Source organism: Camelus ferus, chromosome 19 (assembly GCF_009834535.1).
Source record: "Camelus ferus isolate YT-003-E chromosome 19, BCGSAC_Cfer_1.0, whole genome shotgun sequence".
Lineage (NCBI taxonomy): Eukaryota > Metazoa > Chordata > Mammalia > Artiodactyla > Camelidae > Camelus > Camelus ferus.
The window spans coordinates 2,839,047-2,852,665 of NC_045714.1; the positions used below are offsets into that span (position 1 = coordinate 2,839,047).

General features: G+C 49.5%; 1 protein-coding gene and 1 non-coding gene across 3 annotated transcripts; both read left to right on the plus strand.

Moving 5' to 3' along the window:
* Positions 1-3,180: 3,180 nt before the first annotated feature.
* On the plus strand, positions 3,181-13,338 carry CD40 (CD40 molecule). Of its 2 annotated transcripts, none has more exons than XM_014561762.2 (9): positions 3,181-3,313; positions 6,623-6,701; positions 6,976-7,101; positions 7,363-7,509; positions 7,869-7,962; positions 10,648-10,709; positions 12,265-12,363; positions 12,470-12,498; positions 13,048-13,338. In XM_014561762.2, the coding sequence occupies exons 1-9, from the start codon at positions 3,263-3,265 to the stop codon at positions 13,192-13,194; spliced, it is 834 nt and encodes a 277-aa protein (XP_014417248.1). In that variant the 5' UTR covers positions 3,181-3,262; the 3' UTR covers positions 13,195-13,338. The 2 variants fall into 2 exon arrangements, with proteins under 2 accessions (XP_014417248.1, XP_014417250.1); XM_014561764.2 differs by having other exon boundaries at positions 12,265-12,351; positions 13,048-13,194.
* TRNAV-AAC lies at positions 11,500-11,571 on the plus strand. The gene has a single exon. It is a non-coding gene; the product is annotated as a tRNA-Val (tRNA).
* Positions 13,339-13,619: the final 281 nt, after the last annotated feature.

Here is a 13,619-nt window from a genome sequence, read left to right on the forward strand (position 1 = left end):
TTGAGTTGAATTGCCTCCATAAACTGGTTCTGTGAGTAAACAGAATAATTCAACTATGGTGTGGTAGGGCTGGAGTCTTACTTAGGCAAAAAGCTCCAGGGTTCTGAGAGGGCTTGAGGAAGCAGGTGTGCACATCCTAGGCTGGCTGATGGAGAGGACTTTCCGAGAAGGGGCACCTGAGCTGAGCCTTGAAGAATGAGAAAGAGTTGGTCCAATGAAAGGACAGTGGGAAAGGGTTTTCTAGGCAGAGATGCCAGCATAGTCTGGGGGCAGTAAGTTGACAGCAGGAAGGATGGTTAGAGAGGCAGGCCAGGAAACCCACGGCCTTGAGGCCCTGGGAGCTTAAGGAGTGAGGGCTCTGGGGATTTGCTTCAAACCTGGGAGCAGCACGATTGGGTTTGCATATTAGAACCATCTGGTAGCCAGATCCTGGCAGTGCTGCGGACTTGACCTCCAGGCACGCTTCTCACCTATTCACCTTGGCCATGGGACCCCTACCTCCCTACAAAGGCCATTTCCTCTGTGATCCCAAAATCCTGGGTCCCCACTCTTTGCAATGTCCTTTGCCTTACTCCCATCACTGAAATCCTCCTAGTTCCACTCTTTGAAGAAAGTCTGAAATATTGCCACCCTCCCCCTAAGTCATCTTCTGTCTTTCCTCCTCCAGCATACTCTTCTCAGCCCAAAGAGATTTTGTGCCTTCTTTGGGCCCATGTCTGCCAGCCCATGTCTCCTTGGGATGTGCATACACTAAAATATCTTCTCTTTATCTCATCTGGTCTTCGCCCCACAGGGCAACCCGGAGGCTACTATTTATTCCTTTCACACATTAATTTAAGCTGCCTTAATTGTTGCTATGATATGTTTTATATAATATAATTAATGTTTTAATTCTGTGTACTTCCTTTCCAAGGCAGTTTTATGAAGGGCCCAATTTTAGAATCAAGCAAATAAAGAATAAGTAATGGCTGAAGTTATTACAGCAACGCCCCTCCTCTCCACCCCCACCCCCCCGGAATTAAAACTGTGCTTGTTTTTTCAAAGTGGGTTAAAAAGGGAAAAGATATTTTAATGTTCTCTTCATCCCAGGCATGCTGGTGTGGCTTTCATGAAGTTCCCTGGTCTCTGATTTCAAGTGTTCCTGGACTACTGGTGTCTGACTACCAGTTTGAGCTCTGTGTTGAGATGACCTGTTTTGTACCTCCTTCTTGATGGAGACTGTGCTTAGAATGAGAACTTATGGAACCTCCTCACTTATTTATTCATTCAGCAAATGTGTCTGGGGGCCCAGGGCTGGGATAGATTCAGTCCTGCCTTCAACAAGCTCATAATCAAATGGGGCCAGGCAGGTGGGGGTGACAGCCCAGCATGCTAATGATATGGGAGTACAGGGGGATGGGTTAAGATGGGGTGGAGTATCTACCTCTGTATCAGGGAGTCAAGAGGAGACAAAATTTAAACTGGTCCCAGGAAGGAGAAGGGAAGAAGGAAACAGCAAGATACAGTAAGAAAAAACAATTGTGTGTTTGGAAAGTGGGGAAAAGGTGAGCATGGTGAAGCCAGCATGTGTGGGTGGACGTGGTAGGGTGTGAGTGTGGGGAGGGTGCAGCCTGAGTGGAGACTACATGCTGCACCATCCTGAGGGTGTAGTGGAGCCCAAAGAGGTTTCTGTGGGGTTTTGGGGACATCTCATAGGACAAGCCTTTATTACTTTTCCTTTTTTTTTTTTTTTTAATTGAAGGATAGTTGATTTACAATGTTGTGTTAGTTTCCGGTCTACCATAGGGGAAAGGGGAGGGTAGGGATAAATTGGGAGTTTGGGATTAGCAGATACAAACTACTATATACAGAATAGATAAACAACAAGGTCCAAAGAGGTTTTTAAGCAGGGAAGTGCTCTGATCAGACCAGATCCTACAAAAGGCTGCAGTGGTGTGAACAGCCAGACGAGGGTGGGGTGGGGGAGAAGAGAGAGAGAGATCACTGGCACGTGGTACTGGCTCAACCCTTATTGAATGAGTGAGGATATTGGGACAGTCCAAGTGAAAGACGCTGAGCCTCTGAATTAGGGTAGTGGCAGAGGAGATGGAAAAGAGGCGAAGGATTCCAGAGGTAGAATCTACAGGTCTGCAAATGTGCCTTTGTGATTGGAAGCCAGGAGAACGGGGTTAGCAGCCCTTTTTCTTTCCTCCTCCCTGATCTGTGCAGCTTGGCCTTTTGGCCCAGCCCAGAAATTAAGAGTTTGGAGGGTCATCACTCCAATCGCTGTCTAGTTCAAGTTCCTCAGGTTTCATGGAAGAAAACTGAGGCTGAAAGAAACTCAGCCCATAAAAGGCAGAGCCTACACTAGAATCCAAGTGTTTCCTGCAGCAGAGCAGAGAGTGTTAACATTGGTTCCAGAATGGCTTGGAGGGCCCGAACTGAGGAAATACTAAGTACAAGGGTGTGCATGTTTCTGCAGAAGGAGGGGGTCCCCAGTCTCCTAAGATTCTCAAGGGGTCCTACGTCCCACGAGAGGCTGGTCTACGTTAAGTGCCTGTCTCCAGGGCACGGATGTGAACTGGGATGGAATAGAATCTGATGGGGATGAATGGATGGATGGATGGATGGGGCGCCTGGGACTCTGCACCCACGCTAGGGAATTTCCTTTGAAAAGAGAGCGAAACTGTAAGCTGGGAAACATTTTTCCTGGAAATGCCTCCCCAGTCCTCCTCCCACACCCCAGCTGCGGCCTTCCCGTTTTCTGGGAACTTCCTAAGGCCCCTCCATCCGCGGTGGGAACGCTTTCAGTTCTGTCGGAATTGCCCGAGGCGGCGGGGAAGAACCATGCGGGGGTCTTCCCGACACCCGGGGGGGGTGTCTCTCTCCCTCCCCTTCGCCCCCCGCCCCATCTCCGAAGCGGGCTGCCTCCTAGCCCACTTAAGCTTGGCCTTTGTAGTCCCAGGGGACGCGGAGTTCCAAGAAGGGCTCTCCTTGGGGTCACGCCTCCCGGTTCTCCAGCCCACCGCCCCCACGCCCCCGCCTCCGTTCCCCCCACAGCGCGTCCCTAAACTCCTGGGGGAATCAGACTGCTTGGGAGTGTCCTGGGGGAAATCCCGGGCGGGAGAGCCGCCGGGAGCGCGTCCCCTCCAGCGAGCTTGGCAGCGATTGGGCCCCGAAGACCCCGCCCCCTTCCTGGGAGGGCCCACGGGCTGGGGCAGGGGAACTGGTAGAGGCCCAGGCCCGGCGCCCTCTGCTCCCACCGCCTGGTGCTCACCTCGCCATGGTTCGCCTGCCTCTGCAGTGTCTCCTCTGGGGTTGCTTTTTGACCACCGTGAGTAGAATTTCTGTTCCCACCAGAGGCGAGAGTTTGAGATTTGAGAGTAGGGAATGGGAAGAGAAGAAATTCTTCGCGGGAGGGGACCTTCCAGCTGATTTTGGTAGGATGCGAGGGTGGGTGGAAGCTGGGTAAGGTACCACGGGTCCTGGCTGAATGAGGTGGGCTGCCTCGCTCTTCTCCCAGATTTGGTTCCCAGGTAGCCCACATAGGTCACGTAGTGGGGTCACTGCAGGAAACGTCCCTGCAGGGATGGGATTGGGGTTTTAGAAGCCTCAAGCCTCTATCTGGTCAAAAGGCTTGAGTCTGGGTCTGCCTCAGAGGCTGGCCAAAAACAGACGGATGAGGGCTTTCAGAAACGGAAAGAGAGGCCAGATAAGGGAAGAGGCGGGTCTGGCCAGATTCCTCTCTCTTTCTTATTGTGGACAGATGCCAGCCTCTGTGAGTGGTTATCATCTCGTTTTCAGCTGGGGCTGCCTTTTCCCAGGGCGTCCTGTGGGAACAAGGCATGAGTGCAGAGGCCCAGGTGCTTCTTTGAGAAGGCAAGGAACTTTTAACATTCCCACCCTAGCCCCAAATCCTGGGTGATCCAATTTAGGAGGAATACCCAAGGCTGTTTCTATGCCTCTGTGAATTTAAGATGTCATAGGGGACTCTCGGGCGAGATGAACAGTTCATGGGACCATGAAAGGGTTAGGACCAGGGGTTTCTCTTGGCACCATAAGGGCTCAGATATGCCCAGCCAAGCGCATCTCCGGGATTTTCAGAGGTCCGCACTTGACTCACTTTTAGTTAAAATGTATTTTTGTAGTTCCTCATTCTGGAGGCTGGGAATCCCCCTGAGTACCTGACACTCTCATCCCAGCCCCTCTGGTCTCCCCCTAAGTTTCAAGGGCTGTAGTTTCTGGCACAAAGGCAAGGTAGGAATGACACATGAATTTGGGAGAGGGGTGGCAGCAAGGGAAGAGAGTCCGTGGGGTCTGCTTTGGTCTCAGAGCTTTTTCACTCTAAGCCATGGCTCTTAGGGAAAAAGGACGCAGAAAGAGGGCAGAGCTGGAGAGAAGAGGAAGAGGGCTCTTGGAGGAGGACTGGGGGAAAAGCCAGGGGAGGTAGGGTGAAGGGTGGTCTGTGCTTCTCAAGAGAAAACTTACAATTTTAGCTCCAGGTAGAGGCCAGGCGGGGACAATAGCTGGGGCTATTGACTAAAAGCTTCATCTATGTCAGTCTCTGAGCAAAATACTTTACATGCTCTCTGGGGCTGATTTCTTTCAACTCCCTCATAAAGATGAGCAAACTGAGGTTCAAACAGAGCAAATGTCTTGCCCAAATTCTCACAGCTAGGTGGAATCTGCATGTCAGTCTACATCTGCCTGATTCCTGAGCCCGCTCTCAGATGATGAGTCTCCAAGCCTTGACCCTGAGCTCCTTGGTGTCAGCAGGATTGAAGCTGTGATGTGGGAGCTGGCGGTTGACAAATTTTCAGAGGGGGAGCTGTATTTCTCAAGTGTTTGGAAAATGGCATACATGACTTTTCATTGTTCTAGGAGTGTGGTGGGAGGTTGCAGAGGGCTTCAGGGAGCACATTCATGGGATGGTGCGTTGTGATGTGATGGTAGGAGCAGCAGCCGTTTCCATTTCCTTCCCTACCTGGGGTGATATGCATTTCTGTAAGTAATCTGCCCACCCATGCTGAATGAGGGCCATCAATTAGGCAGGATCCTAGAGAGCCAGCCAGTTAGCCAGGGTGCTGGGTATACAAGCTGATACTCACCAATGTGTGATAATTAAGGGGGGAAGGGTATAGCTCACTGGTAGAGTGTGTGCCTAGTATGCACAAGATACTAGGTTTAATCCCCAGTGCCTCCTAAATAAATAAATAAACCTAATTACCTCCCCCTAAAAAAGAGATTAAAAAAAGAATAAACAAATCTTTAAAAATTTTTTAAAAACACAAATGTATAATCATTAAAACTGCCATTTTTTGAGCACCTTACTGTCTTCTAGACACTATGCCAGGCCATGTACATCTATTCTTTCTCACCTTCACAACCTAATATGTGGGGCATATTACATATATGGGGGTATTACTCCCATTTTAGAGATATAGAAGCTGAGGCCTAGAGAGGCAAAATAACATGGAAGTGTTACAAAGTCAAGACTGGCACCTTAAGCTATTTGGCTCTTAACCCTGTGCTCTTTTCACTGGCTGTTCCCAAATTGTGGGATGATTTTAGGGAGCACGTGGATGTAGAATTAACAACCTAGGTTCACTTTCCAGTTCCATTTAAAATCCTTTTTATTTTTTCAAGGAGGAAGTCTCTGGAGCTAGAATATAGTTAATACCTCTCATACGCCTGCTAATCCTTTTTAAACAAAAATCAGGAGCAGGCCTAGGGTGGAGGGTTGTCAGAAAGCAAAGCAACCACCTGGGGTTTAATAACATTGTTTTGTTTCTGTTAAATTTATTTTTAGAGTTGCCTTTTATTTAGGAGAAGTGATACTGGCTTTTCTCTTGGGACAATGATTTGAGGTTTACATTGAAAATAAATGTATTTAAATGAAGAAGAAGTAATTAACAGCAGGGGTGGTACTTGGATGTAGTAAAAATAGTGCAGGTGAGTCCCAAGTTGATGGTGAGAGAGAGTATTGAGACCTGAGTTCTTACCCAGATTCTATCACTGTGTGACCTTGAGCAAGTGACCCTGCCTCCTTGGTCCTTATTCTCATCATATGTAAAGCAGAAGAGTTGGATTTTGTCCTTCTGGCTTCACAATCCTGACATTTCATGAGGGAGGGGTCAGATAATCAGATGATGAGGGGTTGGAGGGAGAAAACATGATGAGGCTTGGAGAGGGGAAGGGGCTAGGAGCAGAAGGCTAGAAGGAAGAGGCCAGGTGCTAAATATAGCCCAACCAGAACGCAGACCAGCTGAAGCCAGCCAGCCTCAGGACTCCAGGGGAGGTACTGGAGTCCTTACGTCCTTTGGGTCTTGGGGAGAGGAAAGACCCAGGAGTCAAGCCAAAAGGGAGATCTGTAAACATATATTTCAGTTTATATTGTGAGGTTCCAGTGAAATTACTTTGTAAAATACCAGAATGACTCTCTGGGTGCTTTTATAATCATACCAGCTGGCAGTTTAGTTTAAAACAAACACACCAAGTAATATGTAGGCTCCATTTTTCTGCTTTGGACTCTCACTTTCACACAAAAGTTCTAACCTCTGTCCTGGCTGATTTGCACCTTCCTGCCAAGGCGGCTACAGTGGAGATTTCAAGATCCCTTCAAATTGCCCAATTTTGTTTTTAGGTCCACCCAGAACCACTCACTGCATGCAGAGAAGACCAATATCTAATAAACAGTCAGTGCTGTAATCTGTGCCCGCCAGGTGAGATGCCAACCCTCTAGCCCCATGTGTCAATTGTAAACTCATGTGTTAAATGACCCCTGAGATGTCCCATCCCTGCCCTGGGATGTTCTGGGGTCCCTCTCTGCCTACCCAGAACTAGGGTTCCTATCTCTTCTATGTCCCCCACCAGACTGTGTAGGCTGGAAGGGTCCAAGACTGTCATCTTTGGCTCCGCCTCCCCAGCCTCATCAGTTTTTGATGTATCTGACTCATGTGTTGGCTGGAGCTACCTTCATTTCCTGCTGTTTTCCAGGAGAGAAACTGGTGAACGACTGCACAGAGGTCACCGCCACAGAATGCCTTCCTTGCAGTAACGGCGAATTTATAGCCACCTGGAACAGAGAGAAACACTGTCACCAGCACAAATACTGTGACCCCAGTGCGTGGGCTGCCGGGGAAGGGGCACTTGTGAGCTGGGCTGATATTCCAGCTCATTCCTGACAGTGTAGCCATTCTGTTTTTTTAAATAGCCAGGGTCTGTTCTGATCGGTTGGAGTCTGGGTTGTCTTGGTTGTTACCTAATTTATTACCATCCCTACTTGGAAGAGGGTCTAAGAGAAAAAGAATAGGAAGTGTGAGGAGTGGGCCCCCGAGCATGGCCACCAAAGGGTTCCCATCCTCCCCGCCCATCTCTGCGCAGACCTAGGGCTCCTGGTCCAGAGGGAGGGCACTTCGAAAACAGACACCATTTGCATATGTGAAGAAGATCAACACTGTACCAGTGACACCTGCGAAAGTTGCACCCTGAACAGCTTGTGCCTCCCTGGCCTCGGGGTCAAGCAGATCGGTAAGTGGCCTGTCCAGGAATCAGCTCTAGGGGCAGGAGAGAGAAGGCGAGGGCCAAAGGAGAGGGCCTGGGCAGTGGGCACTCGGCCCTGGAGATGGAGGGACCAACGTACGTTGATATCTCCACTTGAGTGGGTGGGAAGTAGAACCTTTTCCTTCTGCCTCCTGCCAAGGGTATCTGCCTTGGGAAGGCAGTGGGAGAAGCCTTCCCAGGGGCTGCAGTAGTTGGGGGAGGGTATGTGTGGTGGGAGGAGTGTTTAGAGCAGCACGCTCTTCCTGTCCTGCCTGGCCACCAGTTCCCTTGAGAGCCAGACAGGTGGTCCACCGTGATGATGAATGCCTCCTCCTCCTCCTTCCCAGCTACAGGGGTCTCTGATACCATCTGTGAACCCTGCCCGGTTGGCTTCTTCTCCAACGTGTCATCTGCTTTTGAAAAGTGTTACCCTTGGACAAGGTATAAGGGCTCATCCCTGTGTTTCCTGCCCCAAGAGGAGCATGGGACCTGCTTCCCTTCTGTCTGGCCACCTGTCCTTCAGCCCCTGCTCCCTATGTCTATGCACACTCGTACACCTGCAGAACTTCTAGAGTGACCTCGTGGCCGACCACATGGACACTTCCCAGCACTTTCTTGCCTGCTCTCTCTTGGTGGTGACAGACACCGTTGATCTCTGATCTTTGGTGAAACGCTCCCTTCTCTGGGGGTACTGTGACCTCTCTTCCTCTTCTTGAACTCCTCCTCTGCTCCTCTTCCCTCCTCCTTTGCTGGTTCTCTAGGACTTTGTTCTAGGCTCCACTCCCGCATCACTTTGCCCGCCTTCCCTGGGGTCTCACCCACATCCATGGCTTTGGCTACCATCTCCCTCAGATGGGTCCGGATCAACATTTCCCTTTTAGATTTGTCTCCCGGGTCCCAGACTGTTGTATCTAACTGCCTAGGGTACACCTCCACGCGGTGACCCATAGGCACCTGCCTGTTGCTCTCACTCACTGTGAAAAGCACGAGCATGCCTCTGGGCATCTGTTCCAGGATCCTCCCACTCCAACTTCCAACCCCGAATCAGTCATCAGTTCCTGTCCATACGGCCTTCCAAATGCTTGGGGACTCCTCCACCTTCTAGCTCCACTGTCACCACTTTCATTCAGGCCTCATCATTGTGGCCTGGATGATGCCTTGGCCTCCTCACTGGCCTCTCTGCCTCTGCTCTCTTCCCTTCAGGCCACCAAAGGGTTCTCCATCCCTTCGCCGAAGTGAGTTTTCCACCATTCAGTCTGGATCACGGCACTCCCTGTTTAAAATGCTTCATGGCTCTCTGTGCCTTTAGGGTGAACCCCAGACTCCTGGGTGGTGCCTCTGACCTTCTAGCTCCATTTCCTGACCTCTTCCCACATCCCGCTGCTTGCAGTCCCCTCAACACACTGTTCATTCTCTTGCACCGAACTCTTCTGCCTGGAGTGCCTTAAACACATGCCTGATGTACTTTTCACATTTAATTTGAAAAAATGAATAAGACAGGTGTGAGGGCAGAAGGCACAAGGGGGCCTATAGTGGTATGTCTCCGATCCACCTTGGCCCTCAGCCATCCAACAGCCACTGATCTTGTGTGTCCTTCCAGAAATTCTATGCACAAACAAATAAATGTGTGCACATGCAAACATATTTTTCACACAGAGTAGCATCCCATATATACTTTGTTATTTGTTTACTGTCTGCCTTTCTTCAGTAGACTGCAAACTTCTTAAATGAGACTTGACCTTTTTTTCTTCCACGCATGCATCCCTTATGCCTGGAACAGTGCCAGGTGCATAGTAGGTGCTCAATAAATCTTTACTGACAAATATCGACTGAAAAGTGGCAGCACCTTGGTGTAATAGAACCAGAACACTGGGTTCTGGCCTCACTCAGCTTAGAAAGGGTGTGACCCCGTGGAAGTGTGACCCTCATCTGAGCCTCAGTGTCCTCATTTGGAAAATGGGAATGACTTTCATCTCACAAGGCTCGAGGAAAAGCCACGTAAACATGTTTGGTAAATGCTTAAGCACCCTTTTCGTGTGTGTGCTTTCTTTGAAGCTTCTCTTTCCCCCACTTTAGATCTTTTTTTCCTTTGTTATGTCCTTCTCGGTCCATTTCTTCCCATTCCTCCTGGCACCGCCTTGGCCCAAGTCTTGGTCATCTCATGTTTTGGTTCCAGCAGTGGCCTTCTGACTGGCCATTTTTCTGTAATTTCTCCTCCTGGGAGTTCTCTGGCCACCTGAATCCTCTCACAACTTGTCATCTGCTTGGATGCTGACATAACCCACTGGCTGAATCCATTTGAAACCTCCATGGCTGATTATCAGTGATCAGGTCCTAAAGACCCAATTTTCCATAACTCCTTAACACTATCTAGCACGCCATCCTCCTAAACCCTGCTCTCCTACTTAGCTAGAATATACTGCTGCCCTAAATTTTACATCCCTCAGGGCCCACTCAGATCTAACTTCCCCAGGGAAGTCTTTCTGGACAACCTTTAAACCAGAGATTCTCAACTGAGCAGTTTTGTCCTGCAGGGGACATTTGACAATATCTGGAGATATTCTGGTTGTCACAGCCAGGGAGAGGGATGCTATTGGCGTCTTTTGGGTAGAGGCCAGGGATGCTGTTAAATATCCCCACCACATAGAGGATTGTTTCCACTACAGAAGAAGAATTATGTGTCCCCCAAATGTCAGTCATGCTGAGGTGGAGAAGCCCTTACCATCTCTCCAATCCAGCTATCAGGGATTCTGTCTCTTCTTCTCTGAACAACAACCCCCAGTTCACTTTAGCCCATATCACAAAGCTGGGCACTCATCAGAGACTCTCCGATTATCACTCCTTCAAGATGCACAATACTCTTTTCTCTGCACTCACAGGTTCCATAAGAACAGAGTCTGTGTCATTCCTGTAATAACCAGCACAGGAGGGTGCACAGAATATGTGCTTAGTGATCCTGGACTTGCTGGATGTTGGCTGTCTCCCTCTGGGGTTGGAAAGCTTATGTTTGGGGAAACTTAATGTCTCTTTCTCTCTCTCTCTGTGTGTGTGTGTGTGTGTGTGTGTGTGTGTGTGTGTGTGTGTGTGTGTGTGTGCGCGCGCGCATGCGCACATGTCTGTACACAGCTGTGAGAGCAAAGGCCTCGTGGAGCAACGTGCAGGGACTAACAAGACTGATGTCATCTGTGGTAAGTCCTGGAGAATGGGCCCTCACAGCAGGCGAGGAAGGTGGGGAGCTGAGGGGGTGACTGGGGCCCCCAGAAGCACTGATGGGGAAAGAGGGAGGGAAGGGGAGGCAAGAGGAGGAAGAGTTTGGGGTTGTGGCAACCAGCTCTGTCAATTATCTGTGGAGCCTGAGCAAGTCACCTCCCTCATCTAAGCCTCAGTTTCCTCATCTGTAAAATGGGATACCACCACCTCCATTCATAATTTGGTGTAAATGCCTGGCATGGGTTCTGGCACCTTGGGTGGTCCATCAGTGCTCTTCTGCCATCCTGCACATCGTGGGTACTCTCAGGGCCTCAGTTTTGACTTTAGAACCAGGAGGCTGGCCTACAGCATAGATCACAGACTCAGATAACTCCAAGGGTTAGGCAGGGTCATGTTAATGAATGAAAAAGGTCAGGAAAATACACTCTCTTTGCTTTTCCTTAAACATCACTTTTCCTCTTGGCAGGGCTGGGACTAGTGAGGTGAGGGAGGCACTTACCTTGGGCACAGTATTTAAGGGGGTGCCAGAAAAATGCAGTCATCAAGATAAATAAAAAATGCATCATCAAGATAAATAACAGTTGAGGAAGTATTTTTTTAAAAAATCAAAATTAATGCAAGAAATCCATAATGAGCAAAAGAGCAAAATTTTAAATAAAAACAGGATCTCCAACCCTGCTCTTGTACAACCTTGCCTTACTTGCCTCACCCTAATTCTGGCCCTGGTTCCAATAAAACTTTATTTAAAAAATAGGCAGCTGGAGGGTGGAGGGTATAGCTCAGTGGTAGAGCATGTGCTTAACATGCACAAGGTCCTGGGTTCAATCCCCAGTACCTCCATTAAATAAACAAAAAATAAATAAAGAAACAAACCTAATTACCTTCCCCCAACAACAACAAAACAGGCAGCTGGCCTGTGGGCCAGAGTTCGCTGATGTGATTTTTCAAAACATGACATTAAAACGTGACTTAATCTTGATTACTGAGTTTTTTGGTACCCTCTTAAATTTTGTCCCAATGAGAGAGCCTCACTTGCCTTACCCTAAACTCTACCCTGTCTTTTGGTCTTTCTTTCATCTTCCTGTTTAGAATAGATATTTAGGTACAAGAAATACTTTCCTTTCCCCTCCAAAGGCAACAGTAACAAAAGCAACAATGTAGACATAAATGGTGCTGAGCGTTGGTATTGGGCAAAGAGTAGGGAGGAATGGAGGTACCTGTCACCCCCTAGTTCTGGCCAACGAGGGCCAGATGAGGCTGGATCTTCCAAATTTCTAAAAGAAACCAGATATCCAGATTTTTAAATATGCAATCCCCTGATTTTAAAATTTTGGCAGATATTTTTTAAAATTAAAAAAATAGTGTTGGTCACACTAAAGACATCTGCTGGCCGCATTTTCCCTGGGGCCACCTGTTGTAAACCTCTGATGTAGACGAGCTTAGACACGGAAGGATTTGGGAGTTCAGCAAGGCACAGTAACTCTGGGAAGGGTCGGGGTGGGGAAACCATTGCTGAAGTCTCAATTTCTCCAGGTTTCCAGCATCGGATGAGAGCCCTGGTGGTGATCCCCATCACGATGGGGATCCTGTTTGCTGTCCTGTTGGTATCTGCCTGTATCAGTGAGTCCCCAGGTGGGGAGGTGATGGGGAGGGGGGAGCAGAAGGTACAGTAGAACCGGCCACCCGTTTCCTGATCTGGCCTCACTAACTCCCCATCCCATTTTTGTTTTCTCTCTAGGAAAGGTGGCCAAGGAGCAAGAGACTAAGGTAGGTCACCCCAGGGAACCGGCTCAGAGTTTTGGTTAACTGGAGAGAAAGGCTGATTCATTGTTGTCTCTGGGGCAGCAAAATTGATTCAGGGTCTGCATCTGTGGCCAGTGGGGTGGCAGCAGAACTGGCTACTCTCCCTCGGCCCCTGTGCTCCAGGGTTCCTCCTAACCACTCCCTCGGCACCAGCCTTTGTCATCTCCAGAGCTCACCTTCCCACAGAGCCGCCCAGGCACCACTGGCAAAATCTGACATTTGCTGTTCTTTCATGGCATTCAATACGTGGGGGAACCCCGTTTTGGGGGACTTGGTGTTGGGGGGGGCCTACGAATGGGTACTAGAGGGACAGCTCCTTGAACCCACTGGCTCCCACTATGGAAGCTTCTTGACAGCTTTGATATGGCCAGCAGGGGGCAGGAGACACCCATGAAATCAGCACTGACCTGCCTTTTGGGAAAGGGGGAAGGGGCTTGGGGTGAGGGGTGGGATTGCTTCCAGGGAAAGGCTCAGAGGTTTTGCGAGGGGTAACCCCAAGCCTTGTCTCCCCAGATCCTCCACCCTAAGGCTGAAAGGCAGGATCCTGTGGAGACGATTGATCCTGACCCCACTCCAGTGCAAGAGACCTTACACTGGTGCCAGCCGGTCACCCAGGAGGATGGCAAGGAAAGCCGCATCTCTGTGCAGGAGCGAGAGTGAGGCTGTGCGTGCCCAGGAGCGTGCAACATGGGCACGTGGCCGGAGAGCCTGGGGCTGCTGCAGCGGCGTGAGGGCAAGGGGTTGGCAAGCCCCCCTCTGCCTACACCCCTGCAGTCCAGAAACAGTTCACCTCGGGGAGACTCTTACCCCAGCCCTGGAGCCCATTCAGTCTCCCAGTTTGCTTTTAAAGGTGGAGACAAAACTTTGGGGGAGACCATATAGTAATATCCACTAAACCTTCCAACCCAGAGATGCAGTGCCTACAGATCTAATGGGTGGCTTCTATGAGCCCAGGAGGCATATACGTGAATATCCATCCATCCCAGCATTGTTCATGACAGTGAGCAACTGGAAACCGCTTAACTGTCTATCAACAGGGGACTGGCTAAATAAAATTGTAATATATTTATGCAACAGGATCTTGA

Excerpts from the sequence above, each read along its gene's own strand:
- CD40 (XM_014561762.2), top strand. The coding sequence starts at position 3,263 with ATGGTTCGCCTGCCTCTGCAGTGTCTCCTCTGGGGTTGCTTTTTGACC. Across the intron at positions 6,702-6,975 it reads CTGTAATCTGTGCCCGCCAG|GAGAGAAACTGGTGAACGAC; the intron begins GTGAGATGCCAA and ends GCTGTTTTCCAG. Across the intron at positions 7,963-10,647 it reads AAGTGTTACCCTTGGACAAG|CTGTGAGAGCAAAGGCCTCG; the intron begins GTATAAGGGCTC and ends GTCTGTACACAG.